Source organism: Oryctolagus cuniculus, chromosome 6, assembly GCF_964237555.1.
Source record: "Oryctolagus cuniculus chromosome 6, mOryCun1.1, whole genome shotgun sequence".
In the NCBI taxonomy this organism is placed as follows: domain Eukaryota; kingdom Metazoa; phylum Chordata; class Mammalia; order Lagomorpha; family Leporidae; genus Oryctolagus; species Oryctolagus cuniculus.
Window position 1 is genome coordinate 127,007,969 of NC_091437.1, and position 22,616 is coordinate 127,030,584.

The following is a 22,616-nucleotide window of genomic DNA, read 5'->3' on the forward strand; positions in this document are numbered from 1 at the left end:
GGAGGAGGAAACTTAGAGAGTGTCCATCCCCTGTCAGTTTTAGGCGAATCACAGTGAGATACTGGGGGGGGGGGGTGTTAAACTGCAAGCAGTCATTTGTCTTTTTGCGCAAAACCAAATAAAATGGCTTTTTATTAATTTGAGTTATACAGATGAGCTCCCATTTGCTAGTTTACTTACCATCTGCCTATGATAGCCAGGGCAGGGCCAGGCTAAAACCAGGAGCCTGGCACTCACTCTGGGTCTCTTTACATCAGTCAGAGAGACCCAGGTAACTGAGCCGTCATCTGTTGACACCCAAGGCGTACGTTAGCAGAAAGCTGGGATCCGGAGCAGGACCAGGACTTGAACTCGGGCACTTGGATATGGCCTAGAGGTGTCCTGAGTGCCATCTTAACTGCTATGCCCAATGCCCACCCCTCCAAGTAGATACGTTACCCTCCAGATACCGAACTAAAATAAGCATCTTGCTAGCTGCGATGGTGTAATTCAGAAAGAATGCTCTCTTGGTTGAGAAAGAAGTATATATAGCAGAACTGTGGCGATTTAGGGTTTTTCTCTTTCTACCCCTGATGCCTGGTATTTCCAAGGTGGGCTCAAGAAGTGTTACATTTTATTCACATGAGGATATCAAAAAGTGGATGAGAATGGAATTAAGATAGGTTTATTTGGTGTAAAAACTCTTGGCATCCATGCAGTTTCTAAACCATAGGTGTGTCCTGTGAACTCTGGGAGTACCCTGAACATGACCTTGATTTCTCGCTTCCTCGTCCACTCCTCTGCTGAGTCCTGAGCCCCACACAGCTGTGACGTGGGAGACTCGGAGTATTCACAGTGACAGATAGGACAGGACTGCCAGAGACATGGCCCAGCGCTGTTGGAGCAGCATCCTGGGCTATAGGGCTGAATGTTAGCATGTGCGGGACAGTTCTGTAAATGCAGCCGAACCACATGTGGTCTGTTGTGGCCGATTGCTTTCAATTACTGTACTTTTTTTTTAGGTTCTTCTGTAAGTCAGTACTTCATTCCTTTTCATGGCCAAATAATTTTATGTGGGATGGGTATACTATGTTTTGTTTTCCATTTTCAGTTGATAGACACTGGATTTCCCCTCCCCCCATTTTTCCTTGAGCAAATACTGTTACGTACAGTCACGTACAAGGTTTGATCCAAACACTTGTTTCTAATTCTTTTGGGTAGAACCAGTGAGGGGCACTGTTGAGTCAGACAGGACAGTTCACACGTTGTAGGATTCAAAAGTGTAGGAAGAGTCCAGAACAAGCAAATACGTGGGGAGGGAAAGCAGGTTAGTGGGTGCTGGGGCTGGGGGCAGGAGCTGGAGTGACATCTTCATGGGCTTCTCGGAGAGTGATAGGCTGTTTTGGAATTACAGAGGTCATAGGTGCACATATTGTGAATGTTCTAAATGCCTCTGAACTATATACTCTAATATGGTTCATTGTGTGTTTTAAAAATTGCCTGGGAGTGTTACCAATGCAGATTTTGCACCACCCTCTATTTTTAACAGTTGATTTCCTGGCAACTCTGAGCAGGGCATGAAGGACCACGCTTTAAGAAACACGGATGGAGGGCTTCTTAGTCTTTTGTGCAAGATTTTTCAGTGGTTGTAAAAGAACATACTGAAAGATAAAGAGCCAGAAAGACATTTCCCATTATTTTTAAAATAATTTATTTGAGAGGAAGAGTTACAGAGAAAGGTCTTCCATCTGCCTGTTCTCCCTCCAAATGGCCGCAAGGGCCAGAGCTAATGCCAGGAGCTTCTTCCATGTCGCCTGTGTGGGTACAGGGGCCCAAGCACCTGGGTCCTCTTCCACACCTTTCCCAGGCCATAGCGGAAAGCTGGATTGGAAGAGGAGCAGCCGGACCATGAACTGGCGCCCCGTATGGGATGCTGGCCTTATGCCACAGTGCTGGCCCCCATTTTGTTTTTAGAAGAAAAAATGTTGGCAACCAGTAGTAAAATGCTGGTTTATCAGCTAGGCAGAACAGAGCAGTGTGACCCCATCCTTCAGCTGGGAACTGAGGTTGGACCTGGAAGGTGCTACATCAGGCAGGCTGTTGACCGGATTGGGGGCGGTGGCAGCATTCCTACAGCCTGAACGTCAAGCCACCCACTAGGATGTAGCAGTTCTCTTGTCTAGAGAACAGGTTGCTCTTACACTCAGCAGGCATTACACTACTCTTCCTTGAGATAATTTTTGAGTTTGCCTTCATTAAAGAAATCTCCATGTAAGACCAAGGTCCTGAGTCCCTTCCTAAGCATGCATTGGGCAGCACATAGGGCAAAGAGTGGCTTATGGAATTGGATGGGCTTGGATTAAACCTGGGGCTGTGTTTGGCAGTCTTTGAGTTGTTGGTTTATTTCCCTGCAAATTATGGAAAATGTCCCCTTTGACTTCTTCCTATCTTGGAAAGAACTCTTAACCCCAGAAAGCGGAAGAAAACGATCATTGAACCTGTGTCACGCTGGGGTACTTTGTTAGAGGACAGATTGGATGATTCTTACTCAGTGGTCCTGAACCTCTCCTAGCTTCTTCTTCTTTTTTTTTTTTTTTTTAACAGACAGAGTGGACAGTGAGAGAGAGACAGAGAGCAGAGAGAAAGGTCTTCCTTTTGCCATTGGTTCACCCTCCAGTGGCCGCCGTGGCCGGTGCACTGCGGCCAGCGCACCGCGCTGATCCGAAGCCAGGAGCCAGGTGCTTATCCTAGTCTCCCATGGGGTGCAGGGACCAAGCACTTTGGGCCATCTTCCACTGCACTCCCGGGCCATAGCAGAGAGCTGGCCTGGAAGAGGGGCAACCGGGACAGAATCCGGCGCCCCAACCGGGACTAGAACCCAGTGTGCCGGCACCGCTAGGCGGAGGATTAGCCTGTTGGCTGCGGCGCCGGCCTCCTAGCTTCATTTGCAAAACATTTCTATTTACTCTCATATTGTTTAAAAGGCGGAGAGAGAGATCTCCCAGCTACTATTTCATCCCCCAAATGCTTACAACAGCCAAGGCAGGACCAGGTCGAATCCAGGAGCCAGTAGGTAAGCTGCTACCTGGGATGCCCACGTCCTGTCTCAGAGCACTGGTTACCCTGCTCCTGACCAGCTGTCTGCTGATGTATCCTGGGATGGCTCAAGGGCTTGGGCTCCTGCTCCCCATGTAAGGGATCCAGATGGAGTTCCTGGATTTGGCCTGGCCAAGCCCTAGTTGTCACAGGCATTTCGGGAATGAACTTTTCAAGTAGATGAAAATAAACATTTTTGAATTTTTTTTTTTAAAGCCAGGAACTCCATCCTAGTCTCCCACATAGGCGTCAGGGGCTCAGGTACTTGGACCATCATCTGTTGCTTCCCAGGGTGTGCTTTAGCAGGAAGTTGAATTGGAAGCAGAGGAGTCGGGACTTGAACCAGGCATCCTAAGCAGCGACTTGACTGACTTAACAGTTGCACCAAATTCCCAACCCCCCTATACCTCCATTTTACCTGTCAGAAAATAATGATCCATACAGTGCTAAAGACCTAGATAGAAAAAGTTCTCCATACGCCAGGTGTTAGGAATATGGAGGAAATACTGTTTGTCTTCCCATCCGCGTGCTGGTATTATGTTAGTTGAGCCATCTGTGTAACACTGGTTGCTATAATTAGGTCTTAAACAATCACAAAGGATTTGGCGGTGGTGGTATGAGTTTTCACATTTTTATGGCATTTGAGTGGTTTTACCTAGTAATCTTACAAAGCCCAGCAAGGTGATGGACACCTCAGGGCTTCCACATAGGCTGTCCCCTCTACCACGTCTACGAGGCTCCCTTCCTCGTCTCTGGTCACACTTTGCCTTATCAGATGGACACTCTCAGACCCACACAGAGAGCCTCCTGTCACTCACCATCCCCTCACCTACTTCACGTTACATCCTGGCACTACCCCCAACTTGCCATGTCTAATACTGACAGACACTTCCTGTTTCTCTCTTCCCCAGAATAATGCAAGATGGGCCTGGGGCTTCGTCTCTTGCTGTCTGAGGTGTATGCCCAGAGCCCTGATGGAATTGAGTGTCTGGCTTTCCACGTACAGCATGCTGAGGACTCTGGGCTGTGTAATCTTCACATGCCCCGCGTCACTCAATCCTTATGCTAACTCTGTGAATGTGGCAGGCAAATAACGTCACCGCTGTACAGATGTGGAAACTGAGGCCAGGAGAGAGGGGTTTCTCAAGGTCTGATTGATGGCTCCACAAAGCGTAGCCACCTTAAGTCCAGTTGGAGAGATGCTCACGTAGGAAGAGTTATTCCAGGAAGAATAAACGTTCCAAATTAGGGCTCACAGTGTCTACAGGGGAAGAGACAAGCCAGTAAGTCCTGTGTAGAGATTGATCCTGATCTCACACAGTCAGACCACGAGGTTCCAGTCCTCACGGATTTGGAATCCAAACCCAAGGTTCCAACCCGTAGGAGTAGTGTGACCTTAGGCAGGTCACTCAACCTCTCTATATGTCAGTGCCTTCATTTCTTTCAGAATAATATTCTTAAATGTGTATACTGAATACAGTAGCATATATATAGGGTTGATGCAAGGATGAACCTAGCATACATGGTACTTCTATGCACATAGAATTTATAGATGACTAAAGACAGTGTATACAAGGGAGTCTTCAAGAAGTTCATAGAAATGTGTATTATGAAAAAAAATATGCAAGGATTTCAGATGACAGCTCAAATACTTGGGTCCCTGCCACCCACATGGGGGACCAGGATGGAGTTCCTGGTTCCTGGCTTCCACCTGGCCCAGCCCTGGCCATTGCAGCCATTTGGGGAATGAGCCAAGGGATGGAAGATCTCTGTCACCCTCTTAAAGGCAGCCTCAAGGAGAGACTAGAACTCTGCAGAGGTGTCATGTTTCACATCGGGCTCATCTGGGCTTGGATGTGGCTTGGGGCACCTCAGTGGTGACAAAGGAGAACTGAGCCACAGGCAGGAACTTGTTCTGCCCCTTCTGAGCTTACTAGGGAAGAGGGGGGATTGGAAGGTGGAAATCTACGATTCCCTGTAGAATAAGCCCCTTCCAGTAGTCAAAGCTATTCCAAAGCTGTTCTTGAACTCTTCCTCCTCTTTTTCTGGCTTGTGCTAGACTTCTCAGTAACCTAAGTCCCAAACCTCTCCTGCCCTAGCTGCCCAGGAGCCCCACCAACCTCTGGCTCAGAAGGGGTTGGCCGATTAGACGTGGCAATGGAGAAGGCATGAGAAGCATGTAGGGTGCATCTCTAGAATCCATCCCTAAACTACTTTATAAAGTGACATAATCATTGTAAAAATAAATAGTGCAGAGCTGTACAAAGTACAAAGAAAGGAATTTGCTTGCTTCTGACATTCTTTAGTGGTAGCCCCTGTTAATAGACCGGTGGGTTCTTAAAATATTTTCTTTAAAAAATTATTCTGACCGGCACCATGGCTCACTTGGTTAATCCTCTGCCTGCGGTGCCGGCATCCAGTCCCGGTTGCTCCTCTTCCAGTCCAGCTCTCTGCTGTGGCCCAGGAAGGCAGTGGAGGATGGCCCAAGTGCTTGGGCCCCTGCCCAATGTGGCAGGGACCCACATGGGAGACCAGGAGAAGGCACCTGGCTCCTGGCTTCAGATCGGCGCAGTGCTGGCCATAGCAGCCATTTGAGGGGTGAACCAATGGAAGGAAGACCCTTCTCTCTGTCTCTCTAACTCTGTCAAATAAAAAAAATTTATTCTGCTTTTAGTTGAAAGGCAGAGAGACAGGGAGAGATCTTCCATCCACTGGTACACTCTCCAAATGCGCACAGCAGCCAGGGCTGGGCCAATCCAAAACCGGGAGTGCAGTCCTCCATCCGGGTCTCCCACAGGGGTGGCAGGGACTCCAGTATCTGAGCCACAATCTGCTGCCTCCCAGGGTGCACATGAGCGGGAAGCTGGATCAAAAGCAAAGTTAATGGGAACCAAAACTGGGCCCTCGTGGGCCATCCTGAGCATTACCTTAACCATTGTGCCCATCACACACCTCTAAATGTTTTCCTATGTACATGTATATATATATACACACACATAAAATTGTATTACGTATACTGTTCTGCAACTTGGTTTTCCCTCCCCCCCAGCAGTTTGAGAAATCATTTAAAATATGAATTCATGTGTTTCCCACATTTCTTTGGATGATTGCAGTTTCCAACTGTGAAAATATCAAAATGTGTTTAAAGAGTGTTTGTCATGTGCGAATTTCTGAGTATAAGCATAGAGCGGATTACTGGATATGGCTCATGCGTGTCAAAGGCGATGTGCGTTTTTTGCTTCTGCCACATTCTTTCCCAAAAGGCTGAGCTTGGGACCCTCCCATCCATGGAGAATGACAGTTGTTGTTTCTCATGCTGACACTATGCTGTCATATTTAATCTGATAAAAGTGATGACCTACTATTGCTTTTGCGATTCCAAAACTATGAGCTAGTGTCTTTTTTTTAAAGTTTATTTATTTGAAGGTCAGAGTTACACAGAGAGAGAGAGAGAGAGAGAGAGAGAGAGAGAGAGAGAGGCGTGGTCTTCCATCCACTGGTTCACTCCCCAGTTGGCCGCAATGGCTGTGCTGACCTGAACCCAGGAGCTTCTTCTGCGTCTCCCACATGGGTGAGGGGCCCAAGGACTCGGGCCATCTTCTACTCTGCCAGGCCACAGCGGAGAGCTGGATCGGAAGTGGTGGGGCTACCTGTTAATCCAACATCATGGTGAGGGTCCGTTGTTTTCCTGATCTGAAATGACACTTTTATCACACACTGGGAGAGCTTCAGAAAAGAGCATTTTGTGAGCTTAACTCGTGAGTGAAGAGGACTTTGCGTGTGGGAAAGCATCCGAGAGAGCAAAATTGGACCTCTGCTCTGTGCCTCCATCGGTTCCCCTTCCACGCTCATCTGCCCTTTTGTTCTTGGTGTTGCAGATATCTGAGAAGTATGGGCTGCCTGTGGAGAAGATAGCAAAGCTTTACAAGAAAAGCAAAAAAGGGTAAGAACGAAATTGAACTGAACTTGACTTCCAAACTACTTGATGCCTTAAAAACAACAACAACAAAAAGAGTGCCTGTCCTGTTAGTCCCATTGTCCACCTTCCATTAACAGTTGTGTGTCATTCTTCCCAAGGGGGCAGAGCACCTGCAGGGGTAGGGCACTCTGAAGAGCTCCGAGGAGAGCAGGGAGACTGAGCACAGTGTGCATCGTTGTGATGTCAGCCGAGATGCCCCGACTCCAGTGACAGGAGTAGCAAGTGCACTTCAGGGGCTGCAGGTGGTGAGGACAGGAAAGGCATCCCCCAGAGTGCAGGAAATCAAATGGGGGGCTCTCGGAGTCTGTTTCATGGTGGCCAAGCAGGAACAAAAATGACTCAGGATTGAGGGAATTCTATTAACAAAATGTGCCCAAATGGTCACTGGATCTGCTTGTTCTCATTGTTAAGAACAATCGCTCGTATTTCCTGGGTGTTAACTTCTGGAGCCCCTGCTAAGTATTTGCATTTCTCTATTTACTCCTCACTGCTCTGAGTAGTGAGGATTATTACTACCTCTGCTGATGAAGAGAAGCTAAGCCGGAGGGAGCTCCTGCTCCTTCCCCAAGGTCTCCTATTAAATACTTGAATCCAGCTCTGTGGCCTCAATGCTCAGCTCCCGCATTCTGCCCACTCCGGGGTGATAATAACGTGTGTATCACTCCCCGCAGCAGTCTTGACGGTCAGTATCATCATTGCTGTTCTGCAGATGGGAAAAGTGTGCTCCGCGAGGCCACATCATTCCTCTCCTTGGAGCTGTCCTGGGGATATGGTTGCAAAAGCAGTGGCCCCAGGAGCTGGGCTTCACTGACTCGTAACTAAAGCAGACAGTGGGTCTTTAACCTTCTCTGGACCTTGTTCGTAAAGGCAGTCCATGATGTGGGCTGCGTAGGCTCTCTGAGAGACGAGGCCTCTTGTTGACCAGAAGCCCTTCCCACACGAGCCTTGGTTGGAAAGCCCATTAAAGCGCATGTTCCAGTTCTTTCCCAGGTCTGTGCAGGAGGCTGGGTATAGTCCTTTGCCAGGGCGAGTGGAGTGGTAGCTCCAGGCCTTCCTGCCAAGCAGAAATCCTCAGCGTAGATCAGATGTTCATGGTGACAAGGGGAACATTTCACTGTCATCTGGCACTGAACGGCTGAACAACGTGCCTGGGGACACAGTGACCGACAGAGTGCTTCATTCTCAAGCTTAGATCTGCCCTCATAGAATGAGAGCGGCTGAAAGACGCTCAAGTCGCTGACTTTCTTCAGACTAAAGCCATCAGGAAGAGTTGGCCAAGGAGCAGGGCCCGTGGCAGGGCGATCCGAGCTTCAGCTTTGGGCAGAGCTGGTCAGTCAGTCACGCCCCAGCTCAGTGAATGTGGGCACGTGATCTGAGCCGAGCGGTCACTTGCAAATCGGCAATGGCAACACCAGCCTGCAAGGGTGCTGTGAGGGTGGACGGGCGGATCCGTCAATGCGGAACCAAGAGGAGCTGCAGGTGTCGCCCGTTTCCCTCCTCCATGTCGGCAGAGGCGATGGGGGGGCGGGGGGCTGACCAGAGTGAGGGGGCCTGACCAGAGTGAGGGGGCCTGACCAGAGTGAGGGGGCCTCGCTCGTTGGGTCCCAGCTGTGCTTTCAGGCTCTGTTAGCTTTTCCTCCAGTTAGGAATCCATGCTGAGGGCTGGCTTGGGCCATCTCTCAAGCACGAGGTGGATCTCAGAAATGGAGACTTGGCCGGCGCTGCAGCTCACTAGGCTAATCCTCCGCCTTGCGGCGCCGGCACACCGGGTTCTAGTCCCGGTCGGGGCGCCGGATTCTGTCCTGGTTGCCCCTCTTCCAGGCCAGCTCTCTGCTGTGGCCAGGGAGTGCAGTGGAGGATGGCCCAAGTGCTTGGGCCCTGCACCCCATGGGAGACCAGGAGAAGCATCTGGCTCCTGCCATCGGATCAGCGCGGTGCGCCAGCCACAGCGCGCCGGCCGCAGCGGCCACTGGAGGGTGAACCAACAGCAAAAGGAAGACCTTTCTGTCTGTCTCTCTCACTGTCCACTCTGCCTGTCCCAAAAAAAAAAAAAAAAAAAAAAGGAGACTTGGCTGTCCTGGAGCTACTTCTTGGGGAAAATTGAACGAGCGTGGTTCGCTGCCCGTGTCCTCTCTCTCCTCCACCCCAGGGAGTGCACTGTTCATGCCATCTTTCCTGTCCCCTCCCCCTTACCCCATGGCAGCATCCTGGTGAACATGGACGACAACATCATCGAACACTACTCGAACGAGGACACCTTCATCCTCAACATGGAGAGCATGGTGGAAGGCTTCAAGGTCACGCTCATGGAAATCTGAGGCCTGCACTTGGCCTCTCTCCCTGGGACAGATGGGCCCTGCCCCGGGGCCTGGAGACTGACCTCACCCATCTCACAACTGCTGTTACAAGACCACGCTGGGCCGCGGGGCCAGGCACAAGACCATCAGCAGCCCCCTGGACCTGAAGCCTGGGCCCCTTGGGAAGGGACAGTGGGCCTGTTGGATCCTTATTTATTGCCCACTTTAGCCCAGAGTCCAGGCCCTCCAGGACTCTGCAGGCCTCGACAGGCTCCAGGTGAGACCACCAGGGTCCCCCTTCAAGGGAAACACAGCCCAGCCACACGTCCCAAAGAGCCTGATAAACACTCGTCCCTTTCTTCCCATAGCTCCCGAGATCTGGACAACACCTCCTTGGTGCAGGAGGTGCAGGTGTGGGGGAAGAGGTGGGTGTCCCTTTCCTGATCAGAGCCTGCAGGTAGCTCTGGTAAGGTCATGTGGGGACACAGCTCCCCTGGGCCTGGAACAGGAAGACATTGAGCTACCGTGTAAGTAGCAAGGACCAGCAACGCATGCCTGACGGTCGTGTACATAGTGTTCATAATATTGCAATAATATATTTTCCCCGTGGTATGTGGGCGTGTTTACTGCCCCTGGCCTGGGGAGGCACAGGCTGGAGACTCTGTTTTCTAGAAGAGCTTTCTGCATCTGTGCCTGTTCAGAACACCTGCTAGGCTGGGGCGAGTGGCCTGGGCCTGTGGCAGGTGCCAAGATGGACGCTTCCCTCCCTGAGGCCACGGCATTCATCTCATCACCATCGCTCTGGACTCCTCCTGCAGCTGGCTCTTGAGAAAGGGGAACGGTCCGAGGCCTGGGGCACTGCCTGAGCTTTCTGGAATGACTGTGCCTGCAGTAGGCACCCCTGGCCTGCACGAAGCTCCTGGCCACTGCGTCGCGCCTCAGTTTACAAGCACGTCATTCATCTCAAGGGGCCACTTCGGAAGCCCCGCTGCAGTCCGAAGGCCTGGCCATGGCTTCCTCTGGGGCCTTGAGGCCAGACAGGAAGACATCTACCCCTGGCACCCACCGCAGTGAAAGGAGCCGGGGAAGAAGTCCTAGGGTGCCTTGCTCTTCCAAAGCCAGCCTCGGGAGGCAGACGGGAGAGAGAAGGCCTTGTCCTTCTGCTCCCAGCTCTGGAAGAAGTGGAGGAGTCAAGACACTTCCGCCCACAGCCACTGGACAGTGACCTGCTGGGGGCCACTGTTCTCTGTGCGGGGACAGGGAGCTGAAGCACTAGTCTGCAGTAGTCAGACGCCGCCCATACCCAGGGCCCAGAGCTGGGGCAGGGTTGGCGGAAAGGGCCAGATTATAAAGCACTTTGAGGTCTTACCTGGAGGTCCCTCCCCCAGGACTGCCTGCCTCTGAGGCCAGGGGCAGGGCGGAGGGGCTGCTCCTAGCCCAGCTGGTGTCCCCTGAGGCTGAGGAGCCACGGGATGGATGGAGAGCAGGTGCTGTGACCAAGGAGGTGGGGAGGGGCACGCTTCTGTGTGTCCTCTGGACCTGTGAGCCCTACCTGCGGTGCCAAAGGCTGGCCCCCTGGACTCAGCTCTGCTCTCCTCCCCCACTCCAATTGCCATGCCCTGGGCCAGCAGTTTGGGAACCATCCTGGGTCCTAATGCAGCTCTGAGACACACAAAGTTGGAAATGTGATGTCCTGTGCACCTTGGCTTAGCAGTGGTTTCCAACACGATGGGCAGGTGTGACAGCTGGGGCACGGGCTGCCAGGGGAGGGAAGAGACAAGCTTGGGGGCAGCCTCATTCAGACAGCCTCCCCTTCTCTCTGCAACCCTCGCTGGTCTCATAGAAAACGAATCAGAGATGCTCTTGCATTGGTCCCAAGTCCCCGAGCGATCATTGTGGTGACCTTTGTCAGAACAAAGGATGTGAGGCCAGTGCCACGAGGGGGTGGTGTCAAGTGTCCAGGCTGACCCGTCCCCTCTGCGGTCCCGGAGCTCCTAGAGCTGGCATTGGCGTGCCCTTCAGCGTGTTAGCAAAGCTTTGACGCAAACTTTCCCCAGCCAAACACTCCAGAAAGATAGGAAACTTTGCCTCTTCTCTTTGCGTCCTCTCATCATATTCAAATAAAGACGACTGGAAATGTAGTCCACGCATCATGGGGGCACAGGAAGTGTTTTTGTATATCCTCACATTACCATCATTGGGATCAACAGGAAAATGAAATCTGCTGTCACTCTCCACTTGGTTCCTGGAAGACTAGGGTGCATCTCCACCCAGAGAGTTTGGAAGCATGAAACAAATCCGGCGTCTGTTTTCCTTATTTAAAATCATGAAAATGCAACAGAAATAGAGGGCTTGTGCCAAATTCTACAAACGGCCCTTTCTTAAATGCAAGCAAGGGAGATGGATATTCATACAATTTGCTGTCATGCTAAACGAGTTAAAAAAAGGCAAATGTAACTTAATAGTTTTGTAAATGGGAGAGGGGGAATCTATAAATACAGGTATTTTATTTTTTGTACATTTTTAAGAAGAAAAAATAAATATTCATAAGATAAGAGAGAAAATGACAGTGCCTGGCCCTTTCTTGGGAGTGGGTGTTAGCACTCGTTGCTCAGTTGGAAAGAAAGTCTCATGGGATCAGGGAAAATTCTAGGCTCCTCACTCACCTTGCAAGTCCTGGGCATCAGTACAGCAGTGCAACCCCTAAAAGTCACTTGTTGCTCTGCATCCCAACATTAAATGAGAAGAGGGCCAAAGACACGGGGAGGCCTCCAGTGTGGCCACGGTGGGCTCCCCAGGCTTGTTCTTGGCTAATCTCTCCCACAGGAAGTAGGTTCTGGCCATTGACTTCTACTGAGCTTTCACCAAAACTTGCTTCTTCCCTAGTCCCTCTGTGCCCTCATCAATGTGCAAGCCACACGGCTGAAACATCAATGGCTCAATGCACCATCCCAGGAGGCACTGGGGTTTCCTTGGTGACTGCCATGCTTCAGAGAGCCACCCACACTACTTTCATCATCACCCACAATTCTCTCCCAAGAGCCCCCCTGTTCCAAACGTTGGTCTATCTACATTCTCCCACATCCTCCCTTCTGTCTACTCACGTCCACAACGTGCAAATCCTGGCTGGAATTTTGCCTTCCAGAAGCCTTCCCTGACTGGCACAAACCCAGCAGCATCTCCAGAGGCCTCTACGCCTGCACCAGGAGCAAGGAAGGGGAAGGCTGGGTGTGCTTGTTGCGTCCACTGAAGACACTCCTGGGGCTAGAAATGAGCTGTCTGCCTTGTTACAGGCTCAGTAGGAGGGTTCAATGCTCCCTGCAAGTACCCAGGTAGGTTGTGCTGGGATGTAGGGGTATTGCCACACCTGCCCTGCAGCCACAGCCTCCCCCACCTTATAGGTTGCCCATCTCCAGCTCCCTAGACTGGGACTGTGGCTAGGCAGGGATGACCCACTGTCACTACCACAAGGTGCAGTAGCAGCTCTTGACTTGCACTGGCCATACTAAGTCAGTCCAGCCACTATGCACCACGATAGAGACAGAAGCAAGGTAGACACAGCGTGCCATGACAAGGCAACGTGACAGTGACGTGCTGTCATCAGCACAGCCATAAAAGTTGGCCCTGAGAGAGTCAGGGCTCTGGCCACTCCTGCTCCCAAGGCATGCAAATCCCTCTTACCCTGAGACACTCACAGCTTGATGAAGGGGGACGACTGGGTGGGAGAAGACTCACTGCAGCGTGGGTCTGAGCCAGGCCAACAGGCACCCCCAGGCAGAGGTCACCTGTGGAGGAGTCCCAGGGCCAGACCCCGCCCACGTGCCCTCACTGACTTGGAGCAGCATGGGGAGGGCGTGGCTGCAGCAGGCTGTCCGCCAGCTCTGCTCCCAGCTGCAGGTTCTCCCAAGGGAAGAGCAGGGTGGGGCCAGTCCCTTCTAATACCCCAAGAGTCTCATGCAGGCTCCCCTGGACACCTCCCGACTGAGTGTTCCGGCCTCTGATGTGCCGCAGCTTTTGTCCCCTTGCGTCCCTCATCCCTGCCCTTCTCTGAACTCCTAAGTGGGTGCATGGGGTAGAAGACTCAGGAATTCAAGGAGAGACAGAGAGAGCTCCTGATCAACCGGAGCAGTAAAAAAGAGGGGAAGAGGTGAAAAGGCAAACACCTTCCATCATGCGAGTCTCAGGGAGACACATTTCCTATCAGCCAGCCTCGTAGCTAGTGTGTCACACGTTTCTGAGATGCTGGATGGAAGTTACCAGCTCGCTTTCCTGCTGCTTTGCCAACAGCGCCTGCCTCCTCCCTATCCACACACCTTTCCAAGCCCTGGCTATGCTTGGTATCATGTTGGGTGGCCACTGAACACTCCACGTGGGTAGTTACACTTTGGTGTTCCTGTGCTCTCCTCTCCTGCGTCACTGACAACACTTGGAGTCCTGCTTAGCTGGGCAGGGCATGGAATAATGACCTCCAAATACAGCCTTGGGTTTATCAATTCGCTGGAAGTTGCCAGGGTGCAGGGGCACAGGCTCCTAATCAGAGCTGAGGCTCCCAGCCACCTTCTCACCATCACTGATTGGTATTATTTGTGCTCAGTTCTCATGGGGATCAGAGCCACTGCCAGACTCGGAGACCAATTGCAGGCAGTAGGAAGAGATTTCCTGTCCAAGCCAACTTGGCTCCCTCCCATGTGAGGTCTGGTTGGCCAGGGAGGCAGCACCGCACCTGGTACTCAGGCTGCAAACTTAGTGGCCCTTCCTCCTCCATACCTAGACAAAGGGTGCCTTGGGTCTGTGGCCTGGCCCACACACCCACTCGTACAGCTGGGTTCCTAGGACAGAAAGCATACCCAGGAGGAGCCTCAGGAGGGCCCAGATTCCATCGAGGTGGGAGGGTCAGCACGTTCCAGACAGTTGTATCAAACAGTGAACACGCTTTCCTGCCAGCCAAGAGCTACGCGAAGTCAGCTGTCAGAAGGGGGCCGCTCTGTGTGATGCAACTTAATGTGGCATTCAAGGCATATGTGTGAAGTCCCCTGGGGGAGACTGATGTGATGGGGCAGCACCCTCCACACCCCCACCCCACCCTGCACGAGCTACAAACCACTCAAGCATGCTAAAGCATCCTTCAGGGCCTAAGTCACTTTATTCCAGTCCCTTGGGCATCACAGGCTGGCTTTATTTGGAACAAAACACACCCCATTTTCACAGGTCCCCCACACAGCAATGACCATGAGCAGCCCAGCACAGGAGTGACAGAAACCATCAGGTACTCAGCCCTCTGCGTGCTGTTTAATCAGTCCGTGGGCCAGACTCAGGTGCATCGGAGTGGACATACCAAGGTCTTCCTGGGAAGCAAGAAACGCAGAAAAGCAACCATCAGGGGAAATACAGGTGGAGTCAGTGGAGGGCCGGCTTCAGGGCGGTTTCTCAGTCTTCGGGGAGCATTGGTGGTCGCTAGCCGGGCGTCTGGCTGTTTTCTCTCCTAAACAGCTGGGGACCTTTGTCGCTCCAGGTTCTAAGGAACAGGGTGGGTCTGGCCCAATAAGAAGTCACGGCCAAGGAACGCTAGTCCATCCCAGTCATCAGAGGAGAGCGCAAAGCAGGGATTAGGTCATCATCCAGTGCAGGGGACAGCAGAGTGCGTCTCCTGAACACAATGGACAGCGAGTGCTGGGCCGCCTCACCCACCTGCTGCCCCACACCTCCCCAGGGTTAATCCCCTTGTTTTCTAAACACTACCTGGCCCATCGAGGAGTCTGGTAAGTCTTGATTGAGAACAACTATTAGGAACTGGCTCTCATGAAGTCTGGGATGGTTTCACTGAGCCCGGTCTCAAAGTTTTGCTCTACAAAGCTGCTTCCTGCACACTTGCCAGAATTTTTGTGACCACTTAGAACGAACTCAGGTCATGCACCGGAACCGGATGTGAGAAGGGGCTCAGTGACATTTTCCTCGTGGCCGTGAGGTTCTTCTGCCCACGGTTCCTGTTCCACAGGTGGTGACGGGGGCAGCACACAGGCCCCCTAGGGCCTGCGCTGCCTCCTCCCCAGGTAGCTTCCCCACCTTTCTCCCTAAGGGCCTGTGGCCTCTCCTGCCCATGCTCGTGCACCTCCGGCATGGGACCAACAGCGTTGACTCTCAGCTTTCGATTCAAATGTTCATGTCCGAGGTCGCCAGCCCAGACAGCAGCTCAGACACGTGCTGTCCCCTCTAGAAACAGCAATCTGCATTCAAAGAACACATCGAGGGAAAGAAAACACAACTGCTGGACTCTCCCACAGTGGGCCCTGGAGGCACGGATGCACCTGCCCAGGCTGTCCGTGTGAGGAATTAGATGACTGCCTGAACTCCGACTCTTTAAAGGGTGCTGGGGGTGTGGAAACACAAACATCCTAGAGATGGCTCTTTAACCATGTACACACACAGATGAAATCCTTGGAAAGTTTGGAGAATTTAGGCTTATTTTCTTTTTGGAGTCTGCAGAACACTGATCTCAAAAAAGCTTCCCCTCGATCTAACGCTGCGTGACCTGCTGGGCTGGGAGCCAAGCAGCAGCCCCGTTCCTCTCACAAATGTTCACCTCTTCCGGGGCTCTGGTCAGCCTTCCTTGCACCTGTGCTGTGACTCTGGAAAAGCATCCTAAAGAGAGCTGGGCCTTCGCCAGGGCTACTCCGTGCTTTTATGGAATATATAAAATATACTTGTCGATTGGTACGTTTGTGCAAAGACAGATAACGACTTTAAAACAAGACAGACATTCATTCTAGTTGGCTTACTTCACAATAAGCTACTGCATACAGTCTTCTGGAATAAGATTGTATTAGTGCTCACTACACATGCATGTCATTTAAACAAGGCAAAACACTTAATTTGGTCTGCAATACCCGATATTGTATATACAGCAGTCCTCGCCTTCTTTCCATCACAATAGGCAACAAGATGGGTCTGGTTTTGGAATATGTCACCATTTGTGTTTAATTTCCAAAGAAATCGTATTAGCTCAACTAGTGTAAACCTGTGAAAAAAACAGCTGAGCCATCTTTTCCCTCTCCTCTATAATTCACCTTGAAATGTTCACAGCTTAGAAACTACAGCCTGTTGGGGCGGAGGGTGGAGCAGGGGGCTCCACGGGAGATGTCCCGGCTCCGCTTAACAGCCTCCCCGCCGAAGGGAACTTGTTCTTGCGGTATCCTACCTCTGGTGCCACCCATCGCTCCTCCGGGCCTGCGCTGCCGGAGACAGATGGGGAATGGGAGTGGTCTTTCCAACAAAAGCCCCTCTAAGCTTGCGGTGGGATTACCAGGCGGGATGAGCTTCCCTTCTCTGATCCCCGGAGTCTTAGGTTTAAGAACAGAGACATTAGAATCAAAAGAGAAAAACCAATAATGATTAAAAATTGTCAAACAACAAACACCACGAAGTCTGTCCATGCTTGCCAACAAGCGCACGGGGGGCTCTGGGCATTCCCACAAAGCGTCCACAACAAAGGAAGCTGAAGGCGTCACGGAGGAAGGTGCATCTGACCGCACAGGGGACAGCATCACCATCAACATCATTTGGCAAAAAAAAAAAAAAAAAAAAAAAAAAAAAAAGTTAAAAAGAACTGAAAGGGCACGCGAGCGGCTCTCTGATTCACGGTGGGCACTCAGAACTGGCCAGCGCTGCTCGGGTCGCACTGCAGCAGGCGCACGATGGACGGGTCGCTTTTGGCTCCGCGGATGAATTCCTCCAGGGAGAGTTTTCCTGGGAAGGAACAAGACAGGTGAGTGGCGGCTGGAGCGACCTGTGGCCCGAGTGCCCTTCCCAGCGCTGGGTGATTGGCCGCACTCACCTGTCCCCAGGAAGAGCCCAGGGGGCTGCTTTCCCGCTGTAGGACACCAGGGCACCGCCAGCACCTCCCACCGTGCACACATCCACCCGGCATGGAATCCTGCGAGCCCACTGAGGGCTGGCTCTGGGCAGATCCTGGGGCTGACCTTGCCTTGGCCCCTGCTTCGGGGACTTGCCCAACTTCAGCCGTCCCAGGGGAGCCCACTCAGTTGGAGCAATGGCAGAGCTGGGCTCTCAAAGCACAAAGGCCACTTCCACCACCTGACTGGGGGCCCTGTGGCTCTTGCAGGCCACTCACGGATACCAGGTTTGCTGTAGGATCCCTCCCCTCGGACCTGGGCAGAGAGGCTCCCGTGGGACCTCTGGGGAGAGAGCCCTGGGACGAAAACTTCATCACCACTGGACACCATCCTTCCCTCATGCCCTGATGGCGGGGAGGGAGAGGAGGCAGCCCGGGGTCCCAGGCCCTGCTGGAGGCCCTCCCAGACCCTCTGTCACCACTGCTGCAGAGAAGTGCACAGGGTAAAAATGGGGAGGGCTGCCTCCGTCTCCCCCCACTTCCAGAAGCAAGGGCTTCCTCCTTGCCTGGGAGGAGAGGGACTCACTTGATTGGTAAACCTGGGGAGACGCGCTGGGCATGTTCGCTCCACTTGGCTTTCCTCCTTTCTCTTGGAGCTGCCTCCCAGAACACTTAACCCTGTTTGCTCCTCCATGGACAGGCACCAGGCCTGCTCTGCTCCAAATGGCCTCTGGATTTTGTCAGCACCCCCTTGCATCTCCATACCAAGCTACTTCCTGCAATGTAGCTCCCACTCAATTATTGCTTTTATTTCTCACCTTGTTCCAAACCCAGGGATGTAGGGGTGGGGACGCTACTTCCTGGAGATCCAGGACCCAACACAATTCCCTCCCCCGCAGAACCTAGCTCATGTCTACCAAACCCACTTTATCTACAAGGGGGGAGGTGTTTACCAATTTATTTTTAATGTGTAGACCTGCTCCCCCCAGAAGCCTGACAACCTGGCCACGTTTTACGAGCTGTGACCCCATCCACTTGGTAGTTAACAGGACGCCAACCTTGGCATCCACGGGTTGGCATAGGAAAAAGGAGCCGGGAGTGGACCCTTGGGACAGGGCGCCCCCTCTTGGAGACAGGCTCTGCGGACTGCAAGCTAGCAGCAGCGGGAAGGCGCTGTGCTCAGAGCGGACACTTGCCCTCTCGGGTTAACTCTGTTATCTGAGTGGGCTCCTGGCCTGCTTGCCTGCAGGTCCGGGCTTCTCTCTTCAACTCAGGGGCCCAGGGCTGGATGCAAAGAGCTTCAGGCAAGAGGAATTCCATGGCAGGAGAGCCAGAGAGGACTGCTTTGCTCCAAGCAGAGAAGGGGGCAGAGGGCCTTGGCTGTGGGGCCAGGAAGCTTAAGCGCCGAGCCCAAGCAGCAGGTGCCCTGGTTGGGTTAGATTTTTCTGACTGCTGCCAGGCTCGGAGCCCCTCTTCTTCCTGCTCCTGCTCACCATCCCATTGTGTCTTGTTTTGCAAACCTGAGGCTTTCCTTAGGGAAGACACAGGACACTCGGCAGTGGGCAGCAGTGTCCTGGGGCTGCTAACCCAGTCAGGACCTTGCAGCATAGTTTTAATGGAGAGACCCTAATTTGTTGCCTGTGACCAACATGTAGTTAGGTCTCTGTCCCGGGTGTTTTGATTGTCTCTTGTCCTATCCTAAAGCGGTGGTGGGGCCTAGGGCTGAGCACAACAAGTCCACCGTGCTCCCAGGAGCACCAGCAAAATATGTCATTTAACATCAGCAAGTCCATTACTATTCAAATAATCCTAGGTTTGTGCTATCAAATACTACTTGCTGTGCACGAGGGAAAAGAGGGTGCCATGGCAGCTTTCTGGAAGGAACAGAGCAAACAGAGTGGCCTGCACTGTGCAAATACAGGTTCTCAGGCAGCTGGTGCCTGGGGGCAAAGAGTCGGAGAGAAAGACAGGCTTGTTCCACCACAGAGGTGTTCCACGTGTCAGTGCCAGGTGGGGCACGGGGCACTTCGGCACGTGGCTGACAAGACGTGCTGGGCACTGAGTGGAGCAGGTGAGCTGGCACTGCCAACAAGCACCACAGAGCCTGTTATGGCACAGTTTAAACTCAGGTATTGCAAACACAGGACCCCCAGTTCAACTTGAATGTCAGACAAACAGCCAATAGTATCTTAGTACAAGTATACTGCATGAGGCGTATATATCCTGCAACACTAACTCTTCGTTGATCCTTTAAAGTTAATAGCGCCTCCTTATTCTCTCTGACAACCCGACAGCTGAAGCCCTTCTGTTCCTCTTGGGAAATCCACCCGTCTTTTGGCCTTGGGTTAGAATTGTGGGTGGGAACCTGCTGGCCACAGACACCCCCAGTAGAAGCCCTCAGGTGGGCTGGAGTGAGAGCTGGAGGAATCTGGGGGTGCCAAGCCCCTCGCCACTTCTGATTAACTGGCCTGCCCTGACCTGGGCCTGTCCCGACAACTGGGCTCTGCCAGCAGTGGTTTCTTGGGTCCTCCTAGGCCTGTTCCACAGGCTCATCCTGTTTTCTTGGGGGCAGAAGATGACCTCAAAAGAGAACAGAAGGACCTAGAAACAAGTCATCCCCCCCACCCCCCGGCAAAAGGGATCACCCTCCACCTTGCCACCCAGTCACTCGCACAATGACCTGTGGCTGCTATGTTGTCCACAGTGCCGTTTCTCCTCCTGCAGCCTCCCCTGCTCCGGGCAGCGCTGAGCAGCCCCAGCCTCCTACCGTCTCTGTTGGTGTCCATCTGGCGGAAGATCTTCTCCGTCCTCTTCTCCGGGGTTGACTCATCCTCAGGCATCTTCATGACAGACGAAACCATCTTATAGATGGCCTGGGGACAGAAGCGACGCGCGGTCAGACAGAAACACAGTTTGGCACACAAGAGCCCTATTGGGAAAGCTCCCGAATGCCAGGGGGCCTGCAGGGGGCGCTAGTCCCACCCCTGCTGCCTGGTCTGGCCCGGAGACTCTGGGTTCCTCCAGCGAGGACCTCTGGAAGACAGGGTAGGGAGCCCTGCTAGACTCCTGCTTTGCAAACACTAATGTGTACATAGATTTGGGGTCAAGACTCTGTATTCCTGTTTTTAAATGTATTCCTGTTTTAAAAAATGCACTTTGCAAACACTAATGTGTACATAGATTTGGGGTCAAGACTCTGTATTCCTGTTTTTAAATGTATTCCTGTTTTAAAAAATGCACTTACTGGGGCCGGTGCTGTGGCACAGTGGGTTAAAGCCCACAGTGGGAGCGCCTGCATCCCACATGGGCGCCGGTTTCTAGTCCCGGCTGCTCCACTTCCAACCCAGCTCTCTGCTGTGGCCTGGGAAAGCAGAAGATGGCCTAAGTCCTTGGGCCCCTGCACCTATGTGGGAGACCTGGAAGAAGCTCCTGGCTCCTGGCTTCGGATTGGCCCAGCTCCGGCCATTGTGGCTGTCTGGGGAGTGAACCAGCAGATAGAAGACCTCTCTGTCTCTACCTCTCTCTGTAACTCTTTCAAATAAATAAATCTTTTTAAAAAATGCACTTACTTATGTGTTTTTACTTGAAAGGCAGAGACACAGAGATAGAGATCTTTCATTCCCTGGTTATTCTCCCAAATGCCTGTAACAGTTGGGTCCGGGCCAGGCCAAAGCCAGGAGCTGGGAATTCATTCTGGGTCTCCCATATGGGTGGGAGAGACATGAGTACTTGAGCCATTAGCTGCCTCCCAAGGTTTGCATTAGCAGGAAGCTGGAACTGGGAGCAGAGTCAGGACCGGAACCCGGGTTCTCCAAAGTAAGATGCAGGCACCCTAAGCAGCATCTTAACCACTGTGCCAAAAGCTTGTCCTAAGATTGTGAATTTTCTTTCTTTCCTTCTCTCCTTTTAAAAAAGGATTTATTTATTTGAAAGACAGAGTTACAGAGAGGGGGAAAGACAGAGAGGTCTTCCATCCACTGGTTCACTTCCCAAACGGCTGCACGGGCCAGGGCTGGGCCAGGCTGAAACCAGAAGCCTGGAACTCCATCCGGATCTCCTACACGGGTGCAGGAGCCCATGTGCTTGGGCCATTGTCTGCTGCTTTCCCAGGCACAAGAGCAGGGAGCTGGGTCAGAAACACAGCAGCTGGGACTTGAGCTGGTGCTCCTATGGGATGCTGGCGTTTGAGGCAGGGCCTTCATCCACTGCGCCACAATGCCAGCCCCAAGATTTTGAATTTCTAACAAGTTGTAGATGACATTTCTTAGGCCACGGAGACAAGTGGGTGTCTAACGTGGTCTCCATTGGTGCCCCACGAGGATGATAAACACCTGACGGTCTGTAGGTATGAGGGCCCACGACCTCCCAAGCAGATGGTCCCAAGCCATCCCTGTGTCCTTTCTTCCCCAGAGGCCTCCTCCAGGTGTCCGGGTAAGCCCTGAGAGGGACACAACCTGGCCTTCAAGCTTGGAGTTAAATAACTGTGCAAACTCCGGCCCAGGAGAAATTGGGGACATCTGTGAAATTGGATAGCAAAGAGGATTCTGTCCAGAGAGTATGCAAGCAGGGGCAGGTGTCTGGCTTCACAGTGAGGATGCTGGTTAAGGTGCCCATGTCCTGTAATGAGTTCTGAAGTTCAGTGCCCACCTTTGGCTTCCTGCTAATGCAGACCCTGGGGAGCAGTAGTGATGGCTCCAGCGATCAAGTTCCTGCTGCTCATGTGGGAGAACTGGATCGAGTTCCCTGCCCTTGGATCTGTCTTTACCCCAACAACTGCAGGCATTTGGGGGGTCAACAGCAGATGGGAGCTCTTTATCTGTCTGCCTCTCAGTCTAACTAATCAATCATTTTTTTTTTTTGACAGGCAGAGTGGACAGTGAGAGAGAGAGAGAGAGAGAGAGAAAGGTCTTCCTTTTGCCATTGGTTCACCCTCCAATGGCCGCCACGCTGCAGCCAGTGCACCGCACTGATCCGAAGGCAGGAGCCAGGTGCTTCTCTTGGTCTCCCATGGGGTGCAGGGCCCAAGCACTTTGGGCCATCCTTCACTGCACTCCCTGGCCACAGCAGAGAGCTGGCCTAGAAGAGGGGCAACTGGGACAGAATCTGGCACCCCGACCGGGACTAGAACCCCGTGTGCCAGCGCCACAGACGGAGGATTAGCCTATTGAGCCGCAGCGCTGGCCTAATCAATCAGTTCTGTAAGCAGTAGTGAAACTACCTCGCCCCATCAGTCTCTCATGGTACTCAGGAGAGGCCCAGAGGCTTTGGTTGTCAAAGGTAGCCCTTCTTTGGGAAGAGCAGTATAAAGGCATTGGGTTTATCCCAGATCATGACCTTGCTAATCAGATTCACTTTCCTCATTCCTGGGCAAAAAGTTTTAGAAATAGTGGATTTTGACGGAAGGTAGACAGAAAAT

The 22,616-nt window shown here is 52.4% G+C and overlaps 2 protein-coding genes across 9 annotated transcripts in view; one reads left to right on the forward strand and one right to left on the reverse strand.

Annotated features, from left to right (window-relative positions):
* Positions 1-15,059, forward strand: part of GRHL2 (grainyhead like transcription factor 2) — a 158,577-nt gene extending 143,518 nt beyond the window's left edge. For all 4 annotated transcript variants that reach the window (XM_070075373.1, XM_017341465.3, XM_008255802.4 and 1 more), the window contains 2 exons: positions 6,954-7,018; positions 9,258-15,059. In XM_070075373.1, the coding sequence (XP_069931474.1) occupies positions 6,954-7,018; positions 9,258-9,372 (180 nt within the window). In that variant the 3' untranslated portion in view covers positions 9,373-15,059. The remainder of the gene's footprint in view (positions 1-6,953; positions 7,019-9,257) is intronic.
* Positions 14,476-22,616, reverse strand: part of NCALD (neurocalcin delta) — a 432,942-nt gene continuing 424,801 nt past the window's right edge. For all 5 annotated transcript variants that reach the window (XM_008255798.4, XM_070075374.1, XM_051843966.2 and 2 more), the window contains 2 exons: positions 19,968-20,073; positions 14,476-17,094 (listed from right to left, as the gene is read on the reverse strand). In XM_008255798.4, the coding sequence (XP_008254020.1) occupies positions 16,997-17,094; positions 19,968-20,073 (204 nt within the window). In that variant the 3' untranslated portion in view covers positions 14,476-16,996. The remainder of the gene's footprint in view (positions 17,095-19,967; positions 20,074-22,616) is intronic.